Consider the following 17192-nt stretch of genomic DNA (forward strand, 5'->3'; position numbering starts at 1 on the left):
TTAACATTGATAAACAATAAAGTAAAATAAACTAAACCAAAATGTTTTCAGTGAAGAAACTAGAAATACTCGAAATAGTGACATTATTTTTTGCGTATCTTTAAGTAAAGTTATATTCACATAATTAAATTACAGGTTTTGAATCATAGCAAAAAAACATTCATGGTTAAAAAACATTTAACTTTTGATGGTTCTTTTCTACAAAGAAGGTCACCGACGTCCTTGGAGTGAGTGAGGTATCACTTTAGATTTAACGGGACGACCCACGATGAGAACCCACAGTTATATAGTAACAAAAAAAAACAAAAAATGCAGGCGATTTGTGAAACGCCTTCATTTCGGGAACGTCTGATAAAAACTAATTATAAAAGAAGCAAAATCGAATCATTTACAAATGCTTCATACATCTACGGTATATCCAATACGAATTTAACTGACACCCAACAAAGTTAGACAGGTTAAGTGATGTGAATAATAATTATAAACAGGATAACCTTTAATAAATCAATGAACTTCCTTCGATGCCTTCCATTAAATACATCAACAGAAGTAAATGTCAAAAATATTCATTGCCACTATAACCTTTATCAAAGTCACACAATATTTATAGATGGCATAAACTTCCACAATTATAATTCTTATGAGACAATAGACAAAGTGAATTATATTGCTTTAGGACCAACCCTTGTCTGTGCAAATGGTCAAAATGATGTACCTATTGAGAAAGATTGAATCCATATATAACTTAATTAAACATATTGAAAATTTAAATATGTAAATAATATAGACAATATAGTAAACATTTTCTGTATTGTTTTGGTTTGTTCCTCGATAATTCGGTGGATTTTAAACGGTATGACGTGATTATTTTTGGGTTTCATAGGAAATTGTTGTACCGGCGAGTAATCGGCGACTCTTTTTGTGTAATAAAATTATTTATATGAGATATTTATTTAAACAGAGACAAAATACGCACAAAATATGCTCGTGTAAGCAATTCTTAGAATTTCATCAAAAATGTCAAAAGAACTAATGTGATTTAAAAAACTAAGTAAGAATTGCTTCTTTAAAATATAGGCTACAAACTGTTATTTACACATTTGTATTGTTCTAAGTACACAATGGGTATTCTGTCATGTAACGATTAACTTAATACAACTTTCACTATTGTTGTTGAATTAATGAATATAAGTATGCTAATTGTGTCGTATTTAATAAATTAGAGTTATCTTCTGTGATAATACGAGAAATCCCTACTATATAATATTATAAATGCGAAAGTAACTCTGTCTGTCTGTCTGTCTGTTACGCTTTCACGCCTAAACCACTGATTCGATTTTGATAAAATTTGGTATGAAGATAGAACTGAACTTGGGAAAGGACATAGGATACTTTTTATCGCGAAAAAAGGGTAGAAAGGGTTGAAAGAGGGGATGAAAGTTTGTATGAAAGTTCGTTATTGTCAAACCGATTTTGATGAAACTTGGTATGAAGATGGAGCTAAACGTGGGAAAGAACAAACCATACTTTTTAATGCGAAGAAAATACTCCTTACCATGTCGCGCGATATAAGCGAATTCTACGCGGGCGAAGCCGCGGGCGAAAAGCTAGTGGGAAATAAATTAGAGTCAGCTTGTTATTATAATGTAATACTATATTTATTAATCGAATTCTTTTGTGTTAATTTGTTTAACAGCGTATAAAAAGGTATACAGTATTTTCTTCAGATTTAAAAGTCTATCAAAATCTATCTATATTTTACGCGGAATAATTAATCCTGGGTATCCCTAAAAATAACTGTTGACTGACTGTTTTTAAAATCATGAATTAATCAAAATACTTTGGATTTTATTTTATACATAAATTATTAAAAATCATCAAAATTAATCGAGTATTTTGTATTGCATTAATTTATTACTTAGATAAAATATTATTTCGAGTTAATTAAAAAAGAACATACTTTAGTATAACGGAAGTTTAGAAATTGCAATTGAGACACAACTGTTAATGTCCCACGGATAAAATTAATTTTAACGAAATATATAAATGACAAGCCTGTAAAAAAATAATTTGTGAAGCAAGGCCCATGTTTCTTAATATTAAAAAAAAATCTAGCGTTTAATTATAATTACTCTACACTCTCACAATTTCTTTGGTGAAGGCAGACCCATAGCTTATAGGTGTATTTTATTTACACATCACACATAGTTCACAGAGCATCATACTATAAAAGAATGTATGAAAGATGTATAAAGGAGTAACTTGTGACTATAAACTATTCTTATGGTACGAAGAGAATTGGGGTTGCCCACAATTCATTCTAATATTAAGACAGACATATTTTTTGTAAAGTAAAGCTTTACACCATACCATACCATACCATGAAAAAAAACAAAACATATAACATTCTCTTTTTTGAAGTTAGTCAGAAAGAGGACACAAGTATATTTATCAACAATAATCTACTCAGATACTATAAAAACGAAATTGTTCGTTAACCAGCAAAAAACTGGCATATATCCATCCATCTTCTTAATTATTTTGGCGGCTAGCAATAAATACCTTAAAGTTGGGCGTGACGAGGCACCTGGCGACCGCGATGATGGAGGCGGTGAGCGGGCCCGCGATGCCGACGGTGGTCAGCAGCTCCGATATGTTGGGCGTCAGGCGGAACGGCACTGGTCGGTTGCCGTCTAGTTCACCTGCAGGGAGCTTGATGTTAGTTACATGGCTTTTTTTTCAAATGTTGCAGTGGGCAACTTAGCTGGTGGTTCGCCTGATGGTAAGCGATCATAAATACCTATGAACATTCGCAGAGGTTGTACCTCTAATGCACTGCTCGCTCTTAATGGGTAAGGATATTGAAAGGATTAACGGCTGGAAATGGAAAGGATTAACGGCTGGAAATAAGCAAAGGACTGAAACGGGTGAGGAAAAGGAAACGAGCCTCCGGCTACCCCACTCGTCGTACGAAACACAGTGGTATGCCACTGTGTTAGATTTTCTGTTAACTAGTATTCGGCCCGCCAAGTGTGCAGATTGAAAATCAATTTATTTCCTGAACGCTCGTCGGTTCTCCAACCCCCTACTAATGGATTTTTAAGTACGAGGTCCTCAACACTGAGCCTCCACTCCTCTTTCAATATCAATCTATTTCTATAACAGCAAGAACACAGCGATTATTGATTTAATAAGTAATTAATATAATAATTATAAATTTGCATTCGTTAAATATTGTTTGTGCACATTTTACGTTGGCGCTGAACGCATATTGAGATAGTAGATTAAAAAAATAATCCAAAACATTTACATATACCAATATAACTTCTAATTACTATTTAAATTGCTCAATTATGCAAGTTATTGCGGGTACATCCGGCAGCCATTGGAACGTGTACTAATGGATCATGTATAGTATAAAAATAAAATATTATACACCCATACGATTGCACAACCGAGCTAGTGACGACCTTGTTTCATAAAATTGGAGCTTTGATTATTTAAACTTCCTTTATACGCAGTTAAGTTCAGTGGACATCGATACTGCAGTATAAATATATAAGACAGAACGTCTTGGCGTTATTAAAGCTAAATTTAATGGCGCAAAAAGTACATTCAAAAGAATAACATTAAATGAAGCGGACTGAGTCTATGTAAAAGAATAAAAATGGAAAACTTGTTTATGGAATGCAAGGTTGTCGGGCTTCCATTAATCTTATATTCTTTTAGAACTTAAATATAATGAAAACAATTTTTACGATTTTATTGCGGATTCAGTATAAATAATTAAAATAAGTTTTGAAATATTACGTTTGTTATAAATTACGTCTGATTGATTTTTATATGACACAATAAATGACGTAGTTACTTTAGTGAAGAATTAAAATAATCATTAATCCATAATGTAATGCCTTCCTCCTACCTTCTACGGATATTATTTTTATCAAAACTATATTTTAATTTCACATTTCCCATCCTTTAAAAAGAGTGTACGAACCTGAATACTTTTAATTTTATAGTACTAGTTTACGAATGAGATAAAAAATAAAATAATTTGAGAATTATCAATCGTCCTTAATACCGTGTAGTTATCTCTATAACATAAAAACCGTTCCACATTCTCGGATGAATCTTAATTAACTGGCTACTGGTTTTAAGTTAATAGTGGTAAAAAATCTTCCAATTAAAACATTATAACTTTTCTAGATACAAGGATTTTTTTTAGTACTTTCGTATTATAAGCTCTCAGTTGTTTTTTCTTTGTCCAATAGGCATATTGGGTTTGTATATTACAGCTTCAGTAACTTATTATCCTCATTTAATGCATATTTGTGTTATGTTAACACGCCTGAACCTTTGAGCGGCTTGGGATGGATTTTGTTATCGTGATAGATACAACATTGCGGGGTTGTTTATCTAATTCAGTTTTAAGGGAGTAATTGAAGGGACGGGAAGTTATGGGTGGCATTTTGTACGCAATAACATTAATTCTTGCATGCGAAGGAAGTCGCGAGAGGCAAACTTATTCAGAATAATTGCTATTAATATTACCTGTCATAAAATGCAAAAGTAATAAATATCCAACGAAGTGCTACTTTTTGTTCATATATTTTATTAATTACTTAATACCTGACTCTGATCAAATCTTTAAGTTCATCCTTCACTTTGCTTGATATTTATAGCATACTATTTAAAAGAGATTTCAATGCTTTCTTGTATGTGAAACATTTTCAATCATAGCATTTTTGTAAAAGGAATTAAGAGTATAAGTGGACCTATAACAACAAATATAATATTTTTGTATTATCGGGGATCAAGCCTGAACCCTGAGTACCTCACTGACCTCAAATTGTAACTCTTATACACCCAGGAGGATTGGGCTTATGTTATTTTATTAAAATGTAATTATTATTTATTTGCTCGCCTCGATAACCGAGTCGCTAATCGGATCCTGTCCAAGTACGACATAACAAGTTTCCTACTTGCTTCCATCAAAATCTTAATTTAGGTAAAGTGGCGCTATGAAGCAATCAAAGTGAACACTCGAGTGTTCTCAATATGTCATTCAACGTGTCCATTTGTACTGGACTAAAAGTCGACGGTGCACTAATTGTGCTGCAACATTTTATATTAATTCGAATTGGAAGAGCGTTTCTATTATTCGAATTATACGAAGCGCATACATTTCAAAAGGTTACGTTGCCAATTATGATCACAGAAATTTTATGAGAATTCAGTCCAAACAGTATAAAATTATCGAAGATATTACTTATTGTCCGATGTGATTTTTAAATCCAGTATAAAATTCTGTTGGGTGCTTGCGTATGTTTGTCCAGCTAGACAGAGTGAGGCTGATTATGACTACGAAATTTGATTTTAAAATGATTAACGTAAACCGACCAACTAGAAATCTTGATCAAATCTTGTATCTAGTTAGAGAAAGCACAGCAAGAAAGCCCTAATTTAATAAAATAGTACACATCAACTCCAGCTCGCTAGTTAGATCGCGTTTGCTAGAATAGAACACGTGTGCACGTGTGTTACGCACTAGTGATCCATGGCGAACTTGAATTTTATTAGAGTATTTATAGAGTTATATATATTAGTTAGAGCATTTTTTGGTATTTTTGTTTTTGGGGCAGGCGCGCACGCACCGGTGACGTCGTCCACGTCGAACTTGAAGTAGGCGACGTTGAGCAGGCCCGAGTCCTGGTGCACGTAGAGCTGGTCGGGGCTGAGCCGCGTGAGGTGCAGCGCGTACTCCGCCGCGGCCGCCAGCGCCAGCTGCAGCGTGAGCATCTTGCGGAACGTCCAGTAGTCGGTGGGCGCGGGGAACGTGCCCGCCGCCCACGAGCGCACCAGCCCCTTCGGCACCATCGTCGCTTGCACCTGCACCGCACGCAAGCCTCATGTCACTATATGCTTCTCTGTGTCATGGCACATAAGAAACTCGAATTGGTTCTGAATTGATTTTTTTATTGCTTCTGCTGAGTTTATATTTATGGAAGTTTTAGAAGCTTTCAGTGTTAAAGCATCTATTCAAAAAATTTAATATTACTGGGAAAGGGACTATTTGTATACGACTGATCAGGAATTTCTATTTGAATTTGAGTTGAGTTGAGTCGAGTCGAAAAGAAAAGAAAAAAGTTTCACATAAATTTTTTAGAACACTTAATTCCCTCTTTGAGAGCACAGACCTCTCGGAGGATGTCCCGCAGCACCTGGTGCGAGGCCTGCGAGCCGCGCGCCTGCACGGCCGCCAGCCGCTCGTAGTAGCGCGCCACGGGCGCGTCGTACTCCACGCCCCTGTATTATACAATACGCTTTTACATTTCAATAACACTTGCTAATATCATAGTTAGTTACTAAATAAAATATCATTATATAGTAAAAGTATGTATTTCAGAAATAACAAAAAATGTTGCATCTTGTTTCTAATAGTATACAGTATGTATACTTTATACGTGTACGTTAAAAAAGAATTTTTAAATTTTTCCGAATATCTATGTCCCTTGCAATATACAAAGTATTAAGCACGATGCAATAAATCTAACAACTTAAAGTTAGGCAGAACTGTGTTAACTTAGAGTGTCGGAAACATTAATGAAATCACAAAAACATACCTGTTCGCGCATTCTGTTCTATAAATATCCAAGAGGGACAACGAACTCGGATTGTCCTCCACCAAACGCATCTGCGGCGACACGGACACGACCCTAGGCACCGTGAAGTGCAGGAACCTTCTGGAAGTTTCCTTCTGTTTGCCCAAGTAGTGGTTCAGCATGCGCAGCAGTTGCAACACCCGCTCCTCCCGCCTCGCGTCTCCGAGCCCAGAGTCATTCACGACCAGGTACGGATAAATCTTCCCATTGTGACCCCGGATGTACAGTCGGCGAGCAGACGTGTTGTGTTTCTGAACGATTTCCACGCGTGGCATGAACCGAGCTATTCTCACGTGGTAGTGAGTGTGTTTGGGCAGGAGGAATTCCCCTGGCAGTTCCACTTCTGCAGTCTTCAGACTGAAGTTCGATAGGAATCTACATTTCTCTTCAATGAGGAATGATCTAAAATGGAGAAAAAAACATAAACTTTTAACAAAATAGACAAACATATCGAAATTAAATGAGTATTAATTGTTTTAATTGCGTGTTACGTGTTAGTGAGTGTTAAAGTGACAAGCCACTACTTAATACTCCATAATCTTAGATGAATACATTTGGACGTCACAAAAGATAATCAGTGTATTTACCTCGTCGTCGCCCTCGAGCCCGATTCTACTTACTTTGGCAGCACCTTCGTCTTGGCCTCTAGGATCTTGACCCACTTCCGCAGCTTCTGTATGAGGTTCTGCAGTTTCATGGCGTTGGGCTGGGTGAAGTCAAAGTCAGCGGTGAACTGAGTCTTCATCTTGTGGAACACCGGGTCCTGGACCGTGGCCTGCGCGCGCCGCGCGAGGCTCTCCGATGCAGCTGAAGAGAATGCACCACTTACAGAACTTGTAACACTTTCTGTAGACATACAAAATGGAGTATGTGTATAACGACGCTCGCATATGCAACAATGAATTGACACATATCAAATTATTTCATAAAAAGCTCATTCCACTATTGCAAAAGGGTGTGCGGCCGCAAACAAAAACATAATAAAAGAAATCGCATAGCGTAAATATATAAAAAAAAAATCTACTGGAATGTGATAAAGTGATATTTAAATATATGTGCAATACGTATCGTGAGTCATCTTTTAAATTATCACTTTTTTCATTTAACAGAGGACAGGTAGCACTTTTTTTATAATACAATTATTATACGAGTACTTTATGTACAGAGGATAAAAATTAACAAAATTTGCAAATAAGGAATGCAGACACACTATTTAATTTAAAATACCTACTAAAAAGGTCTGCTATAGCAGCATGAAAAAGAATTTAACATAGGAATTTCAGTATGATAATGTAGATGTATGTATAATAATAAAATAAAATAAGTATTAGGATATTCATTATTTTGAAATGGGAGTAATACATGGCGAATATAGAAAATGTTATGATTTCCATCTATACACTTTTGTTTTTTAATGAAACTGCTATAAGATAATTATTTCGATTAACTCCCGAATCCCTCGCATAAAATTTAGTAGATATAATACTTGACGAAAATACGTGAGCCTAGTGCAACGTTATTTCATTCTAATAAAATCAAACCAACTAAAAAATAAAAAATAAACAATGAATAATAAAGCAACAATACACAATAAATAAATAAAAAAAAACGATTGTTGCCTGCAAGCATTGAGGTAAGATGAGCTTTTACTGATTGAATCTAATGCTATATCGTCCGTTGATAATGTTTGAATGAAATATTTTAAAAAAAAACAAGTTAATAATGTCAATTAATTGTTAGTGTAACTACTGCAGAATAATCCAAAATTATTCAATGTACCAAATATTTTTTCAAGGTTTCGAACTGATCAAGTATTTCTTAAATGTTATTAAAGAGTAAATTACATAATTGATATTTGGATTATCCTGGCAATTCATCAATATTAGGAATCGGAACTTAATAGGAATAAACAAAAACTAAACGACCTTCACCTTCCCAGAATGCTCTGAAATTAAACTTTAAATTAATTTAAGGTAAAAAAATGTTAAATTATATCGTCATTTTGAAGAAAGGGTAAACAAGAAGTCCGATCGTTATACATCCATCAAAAAACAAACTTTGGTTGATAAACTTTCAAAAGTTAAACTTCATTTCTATAGAAATACAAAATAATGGTAAGAATTACGAAACGAAAGTTGAATTTTTAGGCCAATCGCGAAACTTCAGTGTTATATAATCACTACATCGGTTTTTACTGGTCACGTAATTAATTAAAAACATAATTTGGAGTTTAACAACAGAATATAACAAATACACCAATTTTATTGAATATCTAAAGTAAAGTTGTATTTAAATGGATTTAATTATATTTAATCGTTTCATATTATATTTGTGGCACGTTGAAATATGAACTATATTTATAGAGCTACAATAATATCCTGATAATAGATATAAAGATAACCTTAACATTTTTACGTCGGTCCTTATTTAATTCGTTTACAGTCTTGTTATTAAAAGTATACAATACAATGTCACGAATTACGACCAAATAGTTGAAACCTAGTTGGTATTAAATCCACAGTGACCTAAACTTGAAACCCATATAATATAATTTAAAATCTTATAAAATAATAGCTGACCCGGCAAACGTTATTTTGCCAAATTCCTATCATTACGAGGTATGAAAAATAGATGCCGATTCTCAGACCTTTTCGATATGCCTACAAAATTTCATGAGAATCGGTTCAGTTGTTTCGGAGTATGAGAACTAACTAACATTGTGACACGAGAATTTTATTATCCTTAGATATTTGATATAATTACACATATACAGTAACCTTTTAAATCCATTCTATCTATATATTACAACGGTCTTTCTACACACACACACACACACACACACACACACACACACACACACACAATACAAACACGTACAAAAAGACGACAAAAAAACGCATCGCGTAGAGGTAAGACAAAACTCACTCATTCCGACGCCGATGCCGAAGGTGGAGACGACCTTCTTGATGAAGTTGAGTGTGTGCGGCGTGACGGTGGCCACGCCCACCGCGGCGCGGTGGTGGAACGCCACCACGTAGCACTTGGCGAGCCCGGCGCGCAGCTGCCGCAGCACCTCCTCGTACCAGTTCTCGCGGAACCACACCATCTGGGGATGACACATGGTCCTATTGTTCATCATCTGATAAATTTTTCTGTTGTTTCCTTATTTAAACCAAGGCTATCATAGTGCTGGGTTTGCATAAACAGAAAATTAATAGAAGGTTTGTTGATTTCATTACATATTAAGTAGGAAATTCAGCCTTACTACGGTATTCAGATCACTTTGAATTACAGTGCATGTTATTTGATCACTTGCTCACTTGCTCTTATACGAAGTTCACATGAGGAAATTATTTAATCCGGCGATCCTAATCTACATAATAAGATTAAACTCATTAAATAATTGTACAGTATAAATAAAATCTGTGCGTTAGAGTAGGTCATAACAGAGCCCAAAGTGTTACAAACTAATGAACAAAGCTAATAAAAGAATGTATAAATGTACGACATAACCAACAACCTCCATCCAATCGAGCAGAATCGAGAGTATAGCGTACCTGGTCGACAATCCCCTCGAGCGAGGACAGCACGGTGGGGTGTATCTCGCGCTGCAGCTGCATGATCTTGGAGCAGCGCCACATGGGCAGCGTGGCCTTGATCGGCCCCGCCTCCGCCGCGCCCGCGCTGCCGCCGCTGCTCGTGCTGCTCGGCGTCGACCCGCCCTCGTTCGTTTTCGCACCCTACATTTATAATATAATGAGAATATTTCAAAAAAATTGAAAAAAAAATACATATAATATTTTGGAAGTTTATATGTAGATATATTGGGCTAGAGAGAAATAATGGAGACCAAATATTTTGTTTATTTGATTATCTATACTAATATTATACAGAAGAAAGATTTGATTTTTTGTTTGTTTGTAATGGACAAACTCAAAAACTACTGGACCGATTTTAAAAATTCTTTAACTATTAGAAAGCTGTAACTTCGCTGAGTGACAAAGGCTATACACCACGTACCACGGGTTAAGCCAAGGCGAACTGGTAGTGAAAAATATGTTTTCACGTCACCAGGGAACTTTTTAACTTTTCTTGTTTTGATTTAAGACTAGCAGGGTAGAATCAGAACAAGTGACCACTCAAGGCAGTCAGCAATGTTGTATAGTGAAACTTTATTGTATAATTATTTTGATCTGAGGTCTAATATATAAATAAAACATAATAATGAGGTAAAATTCTACAAAACAAATTCCAAGTAGAAGAATTGTATGACTTTGGGATTATACAAACCGTAGATGTAGATGGTAGATGAGCAGATAGTTCCACAGTCTTATGCCGCTCTCGTTGCTCGATCTTGAGCGTTAGATACAATGTTCGTATAGGGAAGTATACCGCTTGCGGATACAGTCTTCCAACCTTAAAATTAAAATCAAATATGAGATTAATTTTAAATCGTGTCAGGATAGAGACAAGAACAGCACCGAGTGGGCTCTAATAAAATATAGACAATTTATTAAGTTTTAAAGTAATAAAGATGCACTCAACATATGTCTAATAAAATTCTTCAAATTTTTTTTTAGGCTTTAAAAAATAAAAAACACTCACATGGCTAAGCAGATTGAGTATAACGTTACTATCATATTGCACGAGGCAAGCCAACAGCTGCGGTATCCATGGCAACCACTGCACCGGCGGCACTCCCACGCTGTACTTATCCAATGCATCCGCTAAACTATTCTTATCGTCGTCGAAACTTAACATCCATAATACCTGGTGGCAATTAAGATATGTTATTTTAAATAATGCGATTTCCTAACTATATAACCTAGATACCATACCATAGTAAGAAAAAGTATTTATTATATGGTACAGTCGACTAAACAATTTTCAATATAGCAGATTCTATTTATATTTTTCTTAAATTTACGAATAAGATAATGTTTACCCCTGATACAAAATCTATATAATCCTAATTCAACAAACCTTAGCGCAATACTTTCTCGACTTTGATTCATTCTGGTGTCGACACGCGTGCAAGAAGCACGTCATGGCCGACACTCCAGCTTGTATCTGCCTTGGGTCTCTAATGAATATTTGCTCCAAATAATCTCCCCACAGCGCCCAAGCTTTCACCAACGTGTCATGGAGTTGAACAGCTGCCGCGAATGCTTTGTTCGCATCTTCAGATCTGCCCAATTGGGCCAGAAGCAGCCCCTTGAACGCGTAAAATTCAGCAGTCATTTCTTTCGTGAAGTATTTGAAGTTGGTCGATTCTATCATGTCCAAGCCTTCTTGCAATTCGTCCTTTCCTTCCGTCCAAGACATTTGTATATGACATTTGACTTGCTGTCGAATTTTCTGGAAGCAGTCCACTATGGGAACACTTGGTATTGTGTAAATGCGATGCAACGAATCAAGACACACGCCGGACAAGTTGTGTTTCCTCGCTATTTTGGCGAAGTGTATTATGGCCTGAGAAAATTAATAGAAACGTCATTAATATTTAAAGCTATCAGCAATGAATTAGTACAGCAACATTTTTTTATGTTTTTACCTGAGCACTAGCATGTACGCCTAGCATGCTATGGTTGGATGCATGATCTGCTTGTGAGTCATAATGCGATGCGATGAACTGGTAGTGATGCTGTCGCCACGTGAATATAGCTCCCCAGTGTGACAGCGGATCAGCTACCACTGGCAGACGGTTGCGCCAAGTTTTCACAATTGCTTTCATGTCATGTAGTGATGTGGGTCGGCTATGTACTAATCCCTATAACGAAATACATTTTTAAGTACAAGTATTGTCAAGAAATAATAAAGCCTAACATAACATAAATTTGAACCTGGTAAACCAACACATCTGTGCAGATGGTGACTGTATCTCTTCTTCATCCTGTAAGAAAATCCCGAAGCAGGTACTCGGCGTGTTGAATTAATAAGTAAGGTATGTTTCGCTCCCCGCCACCGAACTGGCCGACACCGCCACGCATCCACCCAGGTACTCACGGTACCACCGACTACGACACGGCTAGAGGAGCACTCACGGTGTGTATCTGCGCCGCCTCGCTGAGCTCCATGAGCTGCTGCGCGGCGCGGAGCAGCGGCAGGTGCGCGTGCGACACGAGGCGCGGCAGGCGGCGCCACTCGCGCAGGCACTGCGCCGCCGCCGCCTCCGCGTGCCGCTCCACGCCGCCCAGCTGCTGCTCGCCGCCCGCGCAGATGCACAGGTACCCGCGGTACAGGTTCACCACCCACGCTGCAGATTCGCACACACACCGATATTTTAATATTATTTACAGTAAAAGCGTTAACCATTTAAGGGTTGATGGTTTTCTAGTACCAATTTAAAATCCATGTTTTTTTTTATTTTTACTTATATCCTGTAATATACTATTTTAACTCAATAATCTAAAATCTAGATTGGGTGCAATAAGAACTATGAGCTACGTTGCCTACATCGCGTAGGAGCTGTAATATGAAAGAAGAATGAGGAGAAAATATAACTCACCCAATTCCTTTGGACAATTGTACTCCACTTCTGCCAGTGCTTCTTTCATCGTAGGCCAATTTGGATTTCTCCACGAACTTTCCAATATCAAAAATGGATCACGAACATTCCTTGTTAAGCCCAATTCCAATAAGGAATCCCATTGATTCAATTCCTTAGCGCACTTTATCCAATGTTGAGTCCATAATGTGCATTCTTTGTGCATGTTATATGACGACGGATTTGTCGCATACTCTTGTTTTAATTTTGCCATAGCAACGTCATATGCAGCCTAAAATATGAAAGAACAATTAAAAACGAACAAAAAGGAGTTATTATAATCATTTTGAACATTTAAATTACTAAAAATTTTCATGTAAACAGCATGTCTACGTACAAAATATAAATATAATGTGTACCTGTGCTTGTTCAAAGAAACCCTGTTGTTCATAAGCAATAGCCACATTGGTTTCTCGATATCGGGCATGTTTCTGCCACAATCCTGACCACATATCTTCTTCTTGTAATAACTCATACATGTCACTCAATGAATCCATGATTTCCTGAGAAATAAAAAGTATTTAAGAGAATATCATTTCTCTATTCAATTAATAGAAAAACACTTATTTTATTAGAACTAAATTATAATGAATATGTAAATAATACTTACAGATGGTGTAGTTGTTTCTACATCGTAATCATAAATTTCAAGTGCATCGCGTATCGGTTTGCCCGCGGCTTGATCGATCGCCATCTGTTCCAAGTTGAGAGTCATGCGATGCCAAAGATTATGTGTTTTCCCGAGGTATTTCATCATTGGTCTACAACAGCAAAATACATATTATAATAAATGTGTCTATACTACAAAAAATATATATTGAAATAAGATGAGGTGAACAAATACATACGGTTTGATAGAAACCGGAGGATTACATCGTGCTAAAGCCTCTATAAACGTGTTGAGGGCACTCAACGGCTGATCGCGTTGGATCACGTGGACTCCGGATATAATAAACGGTACAATCTCATTCATTATTGTCTGTGAATAAAAATATTAGTAAATTTATGATGTTAATATTAAGTGTACCAAAAAGCAGTATTAAGTTTAATGTCTTAAATGGTTCTCAATAAACAATTCTATGATAACTCATACGCATAATATCTAAGAAAAGGGAAAATACACTTTTCCTGTTTATTGTACAATGTTTAGAAAAGAAGAATCAATACAAACAATAGTAAGCATCCTATTTGTTTTTTTTTTACGTTTTGTATATTTAATTATACATATATTATAAGAGTACAAACAACGCACCGGGAGCTGGCGCTCGTCGAACGTGGTCCACAGCTTGGGGAAGAGCCGCAGCCAGGTGTGGTGCGCGAGCGCGTCGTCCATGTGGCACAGCTGCGCGGCCGCCGCCACCAGCTGCTCGGTGCGCACGCGCCGCGCGAGCTCCACGAACTCCGACTGCTTCGCCACTATCTGATTGAGGGCGCGTTGTCTGCGAATGAGAGTGGGTTTTGAGTGTTTTGCGTGCTGCTTATTGTACATACTCTATACAATTATGTTAAACCGTAAATCATGTATGATGACATGAAAACATTTATCACGTTAATATGTCACTTAATTTTAAACGCTAATATATAATGATGTTACTTATATCTATCTTTTTTGAGTTATGTGTTACATTACTATAAATTATGCATATCAATAAAACTATTAGTATTTGGAAATAAACAGACATACTTTCCTTTACGATCAAAATATAACATATAATTTCTTAAAATTATATATTTTTTATGATAACAATTTTACTCGATTTATATATATTTTTTTATTTACCATCCCCTTTACTTACCTATTCGGCACATTCTTGGTCAAGTCGTCTTTTTGATTAGAACTGGAGTCTAAGTCCATATCCAACACATCTTCCTTATCAGGATCCAAGGAGTCACTGAAGCCATCAGATGACTCTTCTTTCACATTGCTAAATATCGCGAATGATTTTCTTTCCTCACTGTCTGCCCAGTTTATTACTGCTGTTATGTTTGGCAATAGGTATTTTGTATTTGATAGCCTAATTTGGGTACCTGTGGAAAATAGAAGAAATGAGTTTTTATGACGACTTGAATTATAATGGAAGAAATATTTTAGAATATCTATAATTTATTTGATAAATTAGGCAACTGAATTATATAATTTGCTCATTATATGCAAAAAAAAAATTAAATTCTGTCTCCCATCAACGCTTCAAAATGAATTTCAATACTCACTTGATACACATGTCACTAGCAGTAACTCCAAACACTGTTTGATCCAGAAATGTTGTCCAATGTGTTCCCAATTCTGTGAGCACACGATATACAAGAGTCGGTCGAAAAGTCGACGTCTAACACTCGCGTCGTAAACTTCAAAGAATTTGGCTCTTATATGAGGTTGGGAGCAACGCAAGCCCGCTAGGAAAGCAGGTTCCAGCTTCATTGATAGCTCAGTCATTTTTAATTGATCATCCCTGGCGGAAGAATAATTGTCATTAATTACAATATATTCGATTTCTAGTCAACAATTAGAAACTATCTTTTATTGTCGCATTGTCTTAACCCTTTATACATAAATATGGTAGAATAAAAATCACACATATTATTTTTTATATTTTATAAGCTAGAAATGCTTTTTCAATGCTGATTAATGACCTTCCAAGTAATACGTGGTACGTTTTTATGTACTTTAAGTATTATAACCAATATTTCACAAAAAAGACCAACTTCCTAAAACCCGCACATAAAAGCTCACCTGTACACATAATTAACCAGATCCAAAAAGTGAGCATTCAATTCCAGGTCATCAGGGAATCTCTTCTCGACATATTGCATGAGTTTGACCAACAGTATGGACTTCTCCCTGAGGGAGGGCGCGGCTCCCGCGGCGCCAGCGCCACCTGCCGTGCGGTGCTTCACCCACTCTTCTACCATGCGCGTTATTGCTTTCATTACCTGCGTACCATTAAAATATTTAGTATAATGATTAATACACACTAACACACATCTATACTTAGACATATTGCAATGTAAAGGTTTGTGCATGCAATAAATTTAGTATGAACTGTCTTTGTTATATGTATTTAAAATGTTTCCTCCACCTATTATAAGCAGTATAAGTAGCTTAATGCTGACTGATTTCTAATTGCATGATGCAGTTTTTAATTAACCATTCCAACAATTTTAGATCAATATTTGTTATGATTTCACTGTTGTTATGAGTGTATAAATAAAAACAATTAATATATTTTAACTCACCTTTGCATCATTAGTTTTTTCAATCAGGCCAACCAGTATTGTCCCAATGAATGTCTTCCTGGTTTCCACTGGCATCACTGATACTCTTGCCTTCAGTAGATCTAGTGCTAAAATCTAAAGTAAAAAAAAAACACAATGTATACTGAAATATATTCAAGCATGTGTGATAAGTTTTTCTTTTTGATTAATGTAATAATTTGTATAAATAGTTATTTATCAATTTCAAATACGATATAGTAAAATTTGCAAGTTAAATGAAAGCCTTACAAGGAGGTCTGAAGTAGCGGTGTCCGGGTTAGGCGCCACGTGGTCTCTGGCCATTCGTTGCAACACTCGCATCAGCGGCAGCAACAGTCGATCTACATAACCGGCGCTCGATGTACAACACGCCTGGTTAAAAATAGTCAGAAATTAAAACAACATTAAAAACATGTCCTTAGTCCATATGTCGTAAGTGCATTAAAATATCATATTAAGCCAAGGTGATTGTAATTTACAAGTTATTCCATTTTCTTGATAATGATGATTTTAAATTGTATCAAATTCCATTATATTTTAAGAATAAAATACATTATAGGTATAAGAAATAATGAAATAACTAAGTCATCCTCCATACATACCTTTAACATCATTAATGGTCCCAATAGCGAGTTGGCGCCTGCTCCTGGTGCCGATTTCTCATAATTTGCTAATCCTTCGAAAGCATATTTGCTTACACAGGCGTATAGGGTTTCTAGTTCTTCATACTA

At 36.0% G+C, this 17192-nt stretch overlaps 1 protein-coding gene across 2 annotated transcripts in view; it reads right to left on the bottom strand.

The window, feature by feature from the left end:
* The window catches only part of LOC119832206 (transcription-associated protein 1), a 29343-nt gene that overhangs the window by 558 nt on the left and 11593 nt on the right, over positions 1-17192 (bottom strand). For both annotated transcript variants that reach the window (XM_038355836.1, XM_038355846.1), the window contains 23 exons: positions 17064-17189; positions 16711-16833; positions 16444-16557; positions 15941-16140; positions 15421-15659; positions 15006-15237; positions 14462-14648; positions 14058-14188; positions 13820-13970; positions 13569-13712; positions 13171-13441; positions 12707-12918; positions 12217-12432; positions 11646-12134; positions 11268-11432; positions 10953-11078; positions 10220-10402; positions 9588-9768; positions 7283-7508; positions 6624-7064; positions 6198-6306; positions 5655-5889; positions 2563-2702 (listed from right to left, as the gene is read on the bottom strand). In XM_038355836.1, the coding sequence (XP_038211764.1) occupies positions 2563-2702; positions 5655-5889; positions 6198-6306; positions 6624-7064; positions 7283-7508; positions 9588-9768; positions 10220-10402; positions 10953-11078; positions 11268-11432; positions 11646-12134; positions 12217-12432; positions 12707-12918; positions 13171-13441; positions 13569-13712; positions 13820-13970; positions 14058-14188; positions 14462-14648; positions 15006-15237; positions 15421-15659; positions 15941-16140; positions 16444-16557; positions 16711-16833; positions 17064-17189 (4641 nt within the window). The remainder of the gene's footprint in view (positions 1-2562; positions 2703-5654; positions 5890-6197; positions 6307-6623; positions 7065-7282; positions 7509-9587; positions 9769-10219; positions 10403-10952; positions 11079-11267; positions 11433-11645; positions 12135-12216; positions 12433-12706; positions 12919-13170; positions 13442-13568; positions 13713-13819; positions 13971-14057; positions 14189-14461; positions 14649-15005; positions 15238-15420; positions 15660-15940; positions 16141-16443; positions 16558-16710; positions 16834-17063; positions 17190-17192) is intronic.

This window comes from Zerene cesonia, chromosome 1 (assembly GCF_012273895.1).
Source record: "Zerene cesonia ecotype Mississippi chromosome 1, Zerene_cesonia_1.1, whole genome shotgun sequence".
Lineage (NCBI taxonomy): Eukaryota > Metazoa > Arthropoda > Insecta > Lepidoptera > Pieridae > Zerene > Zerene cesonia.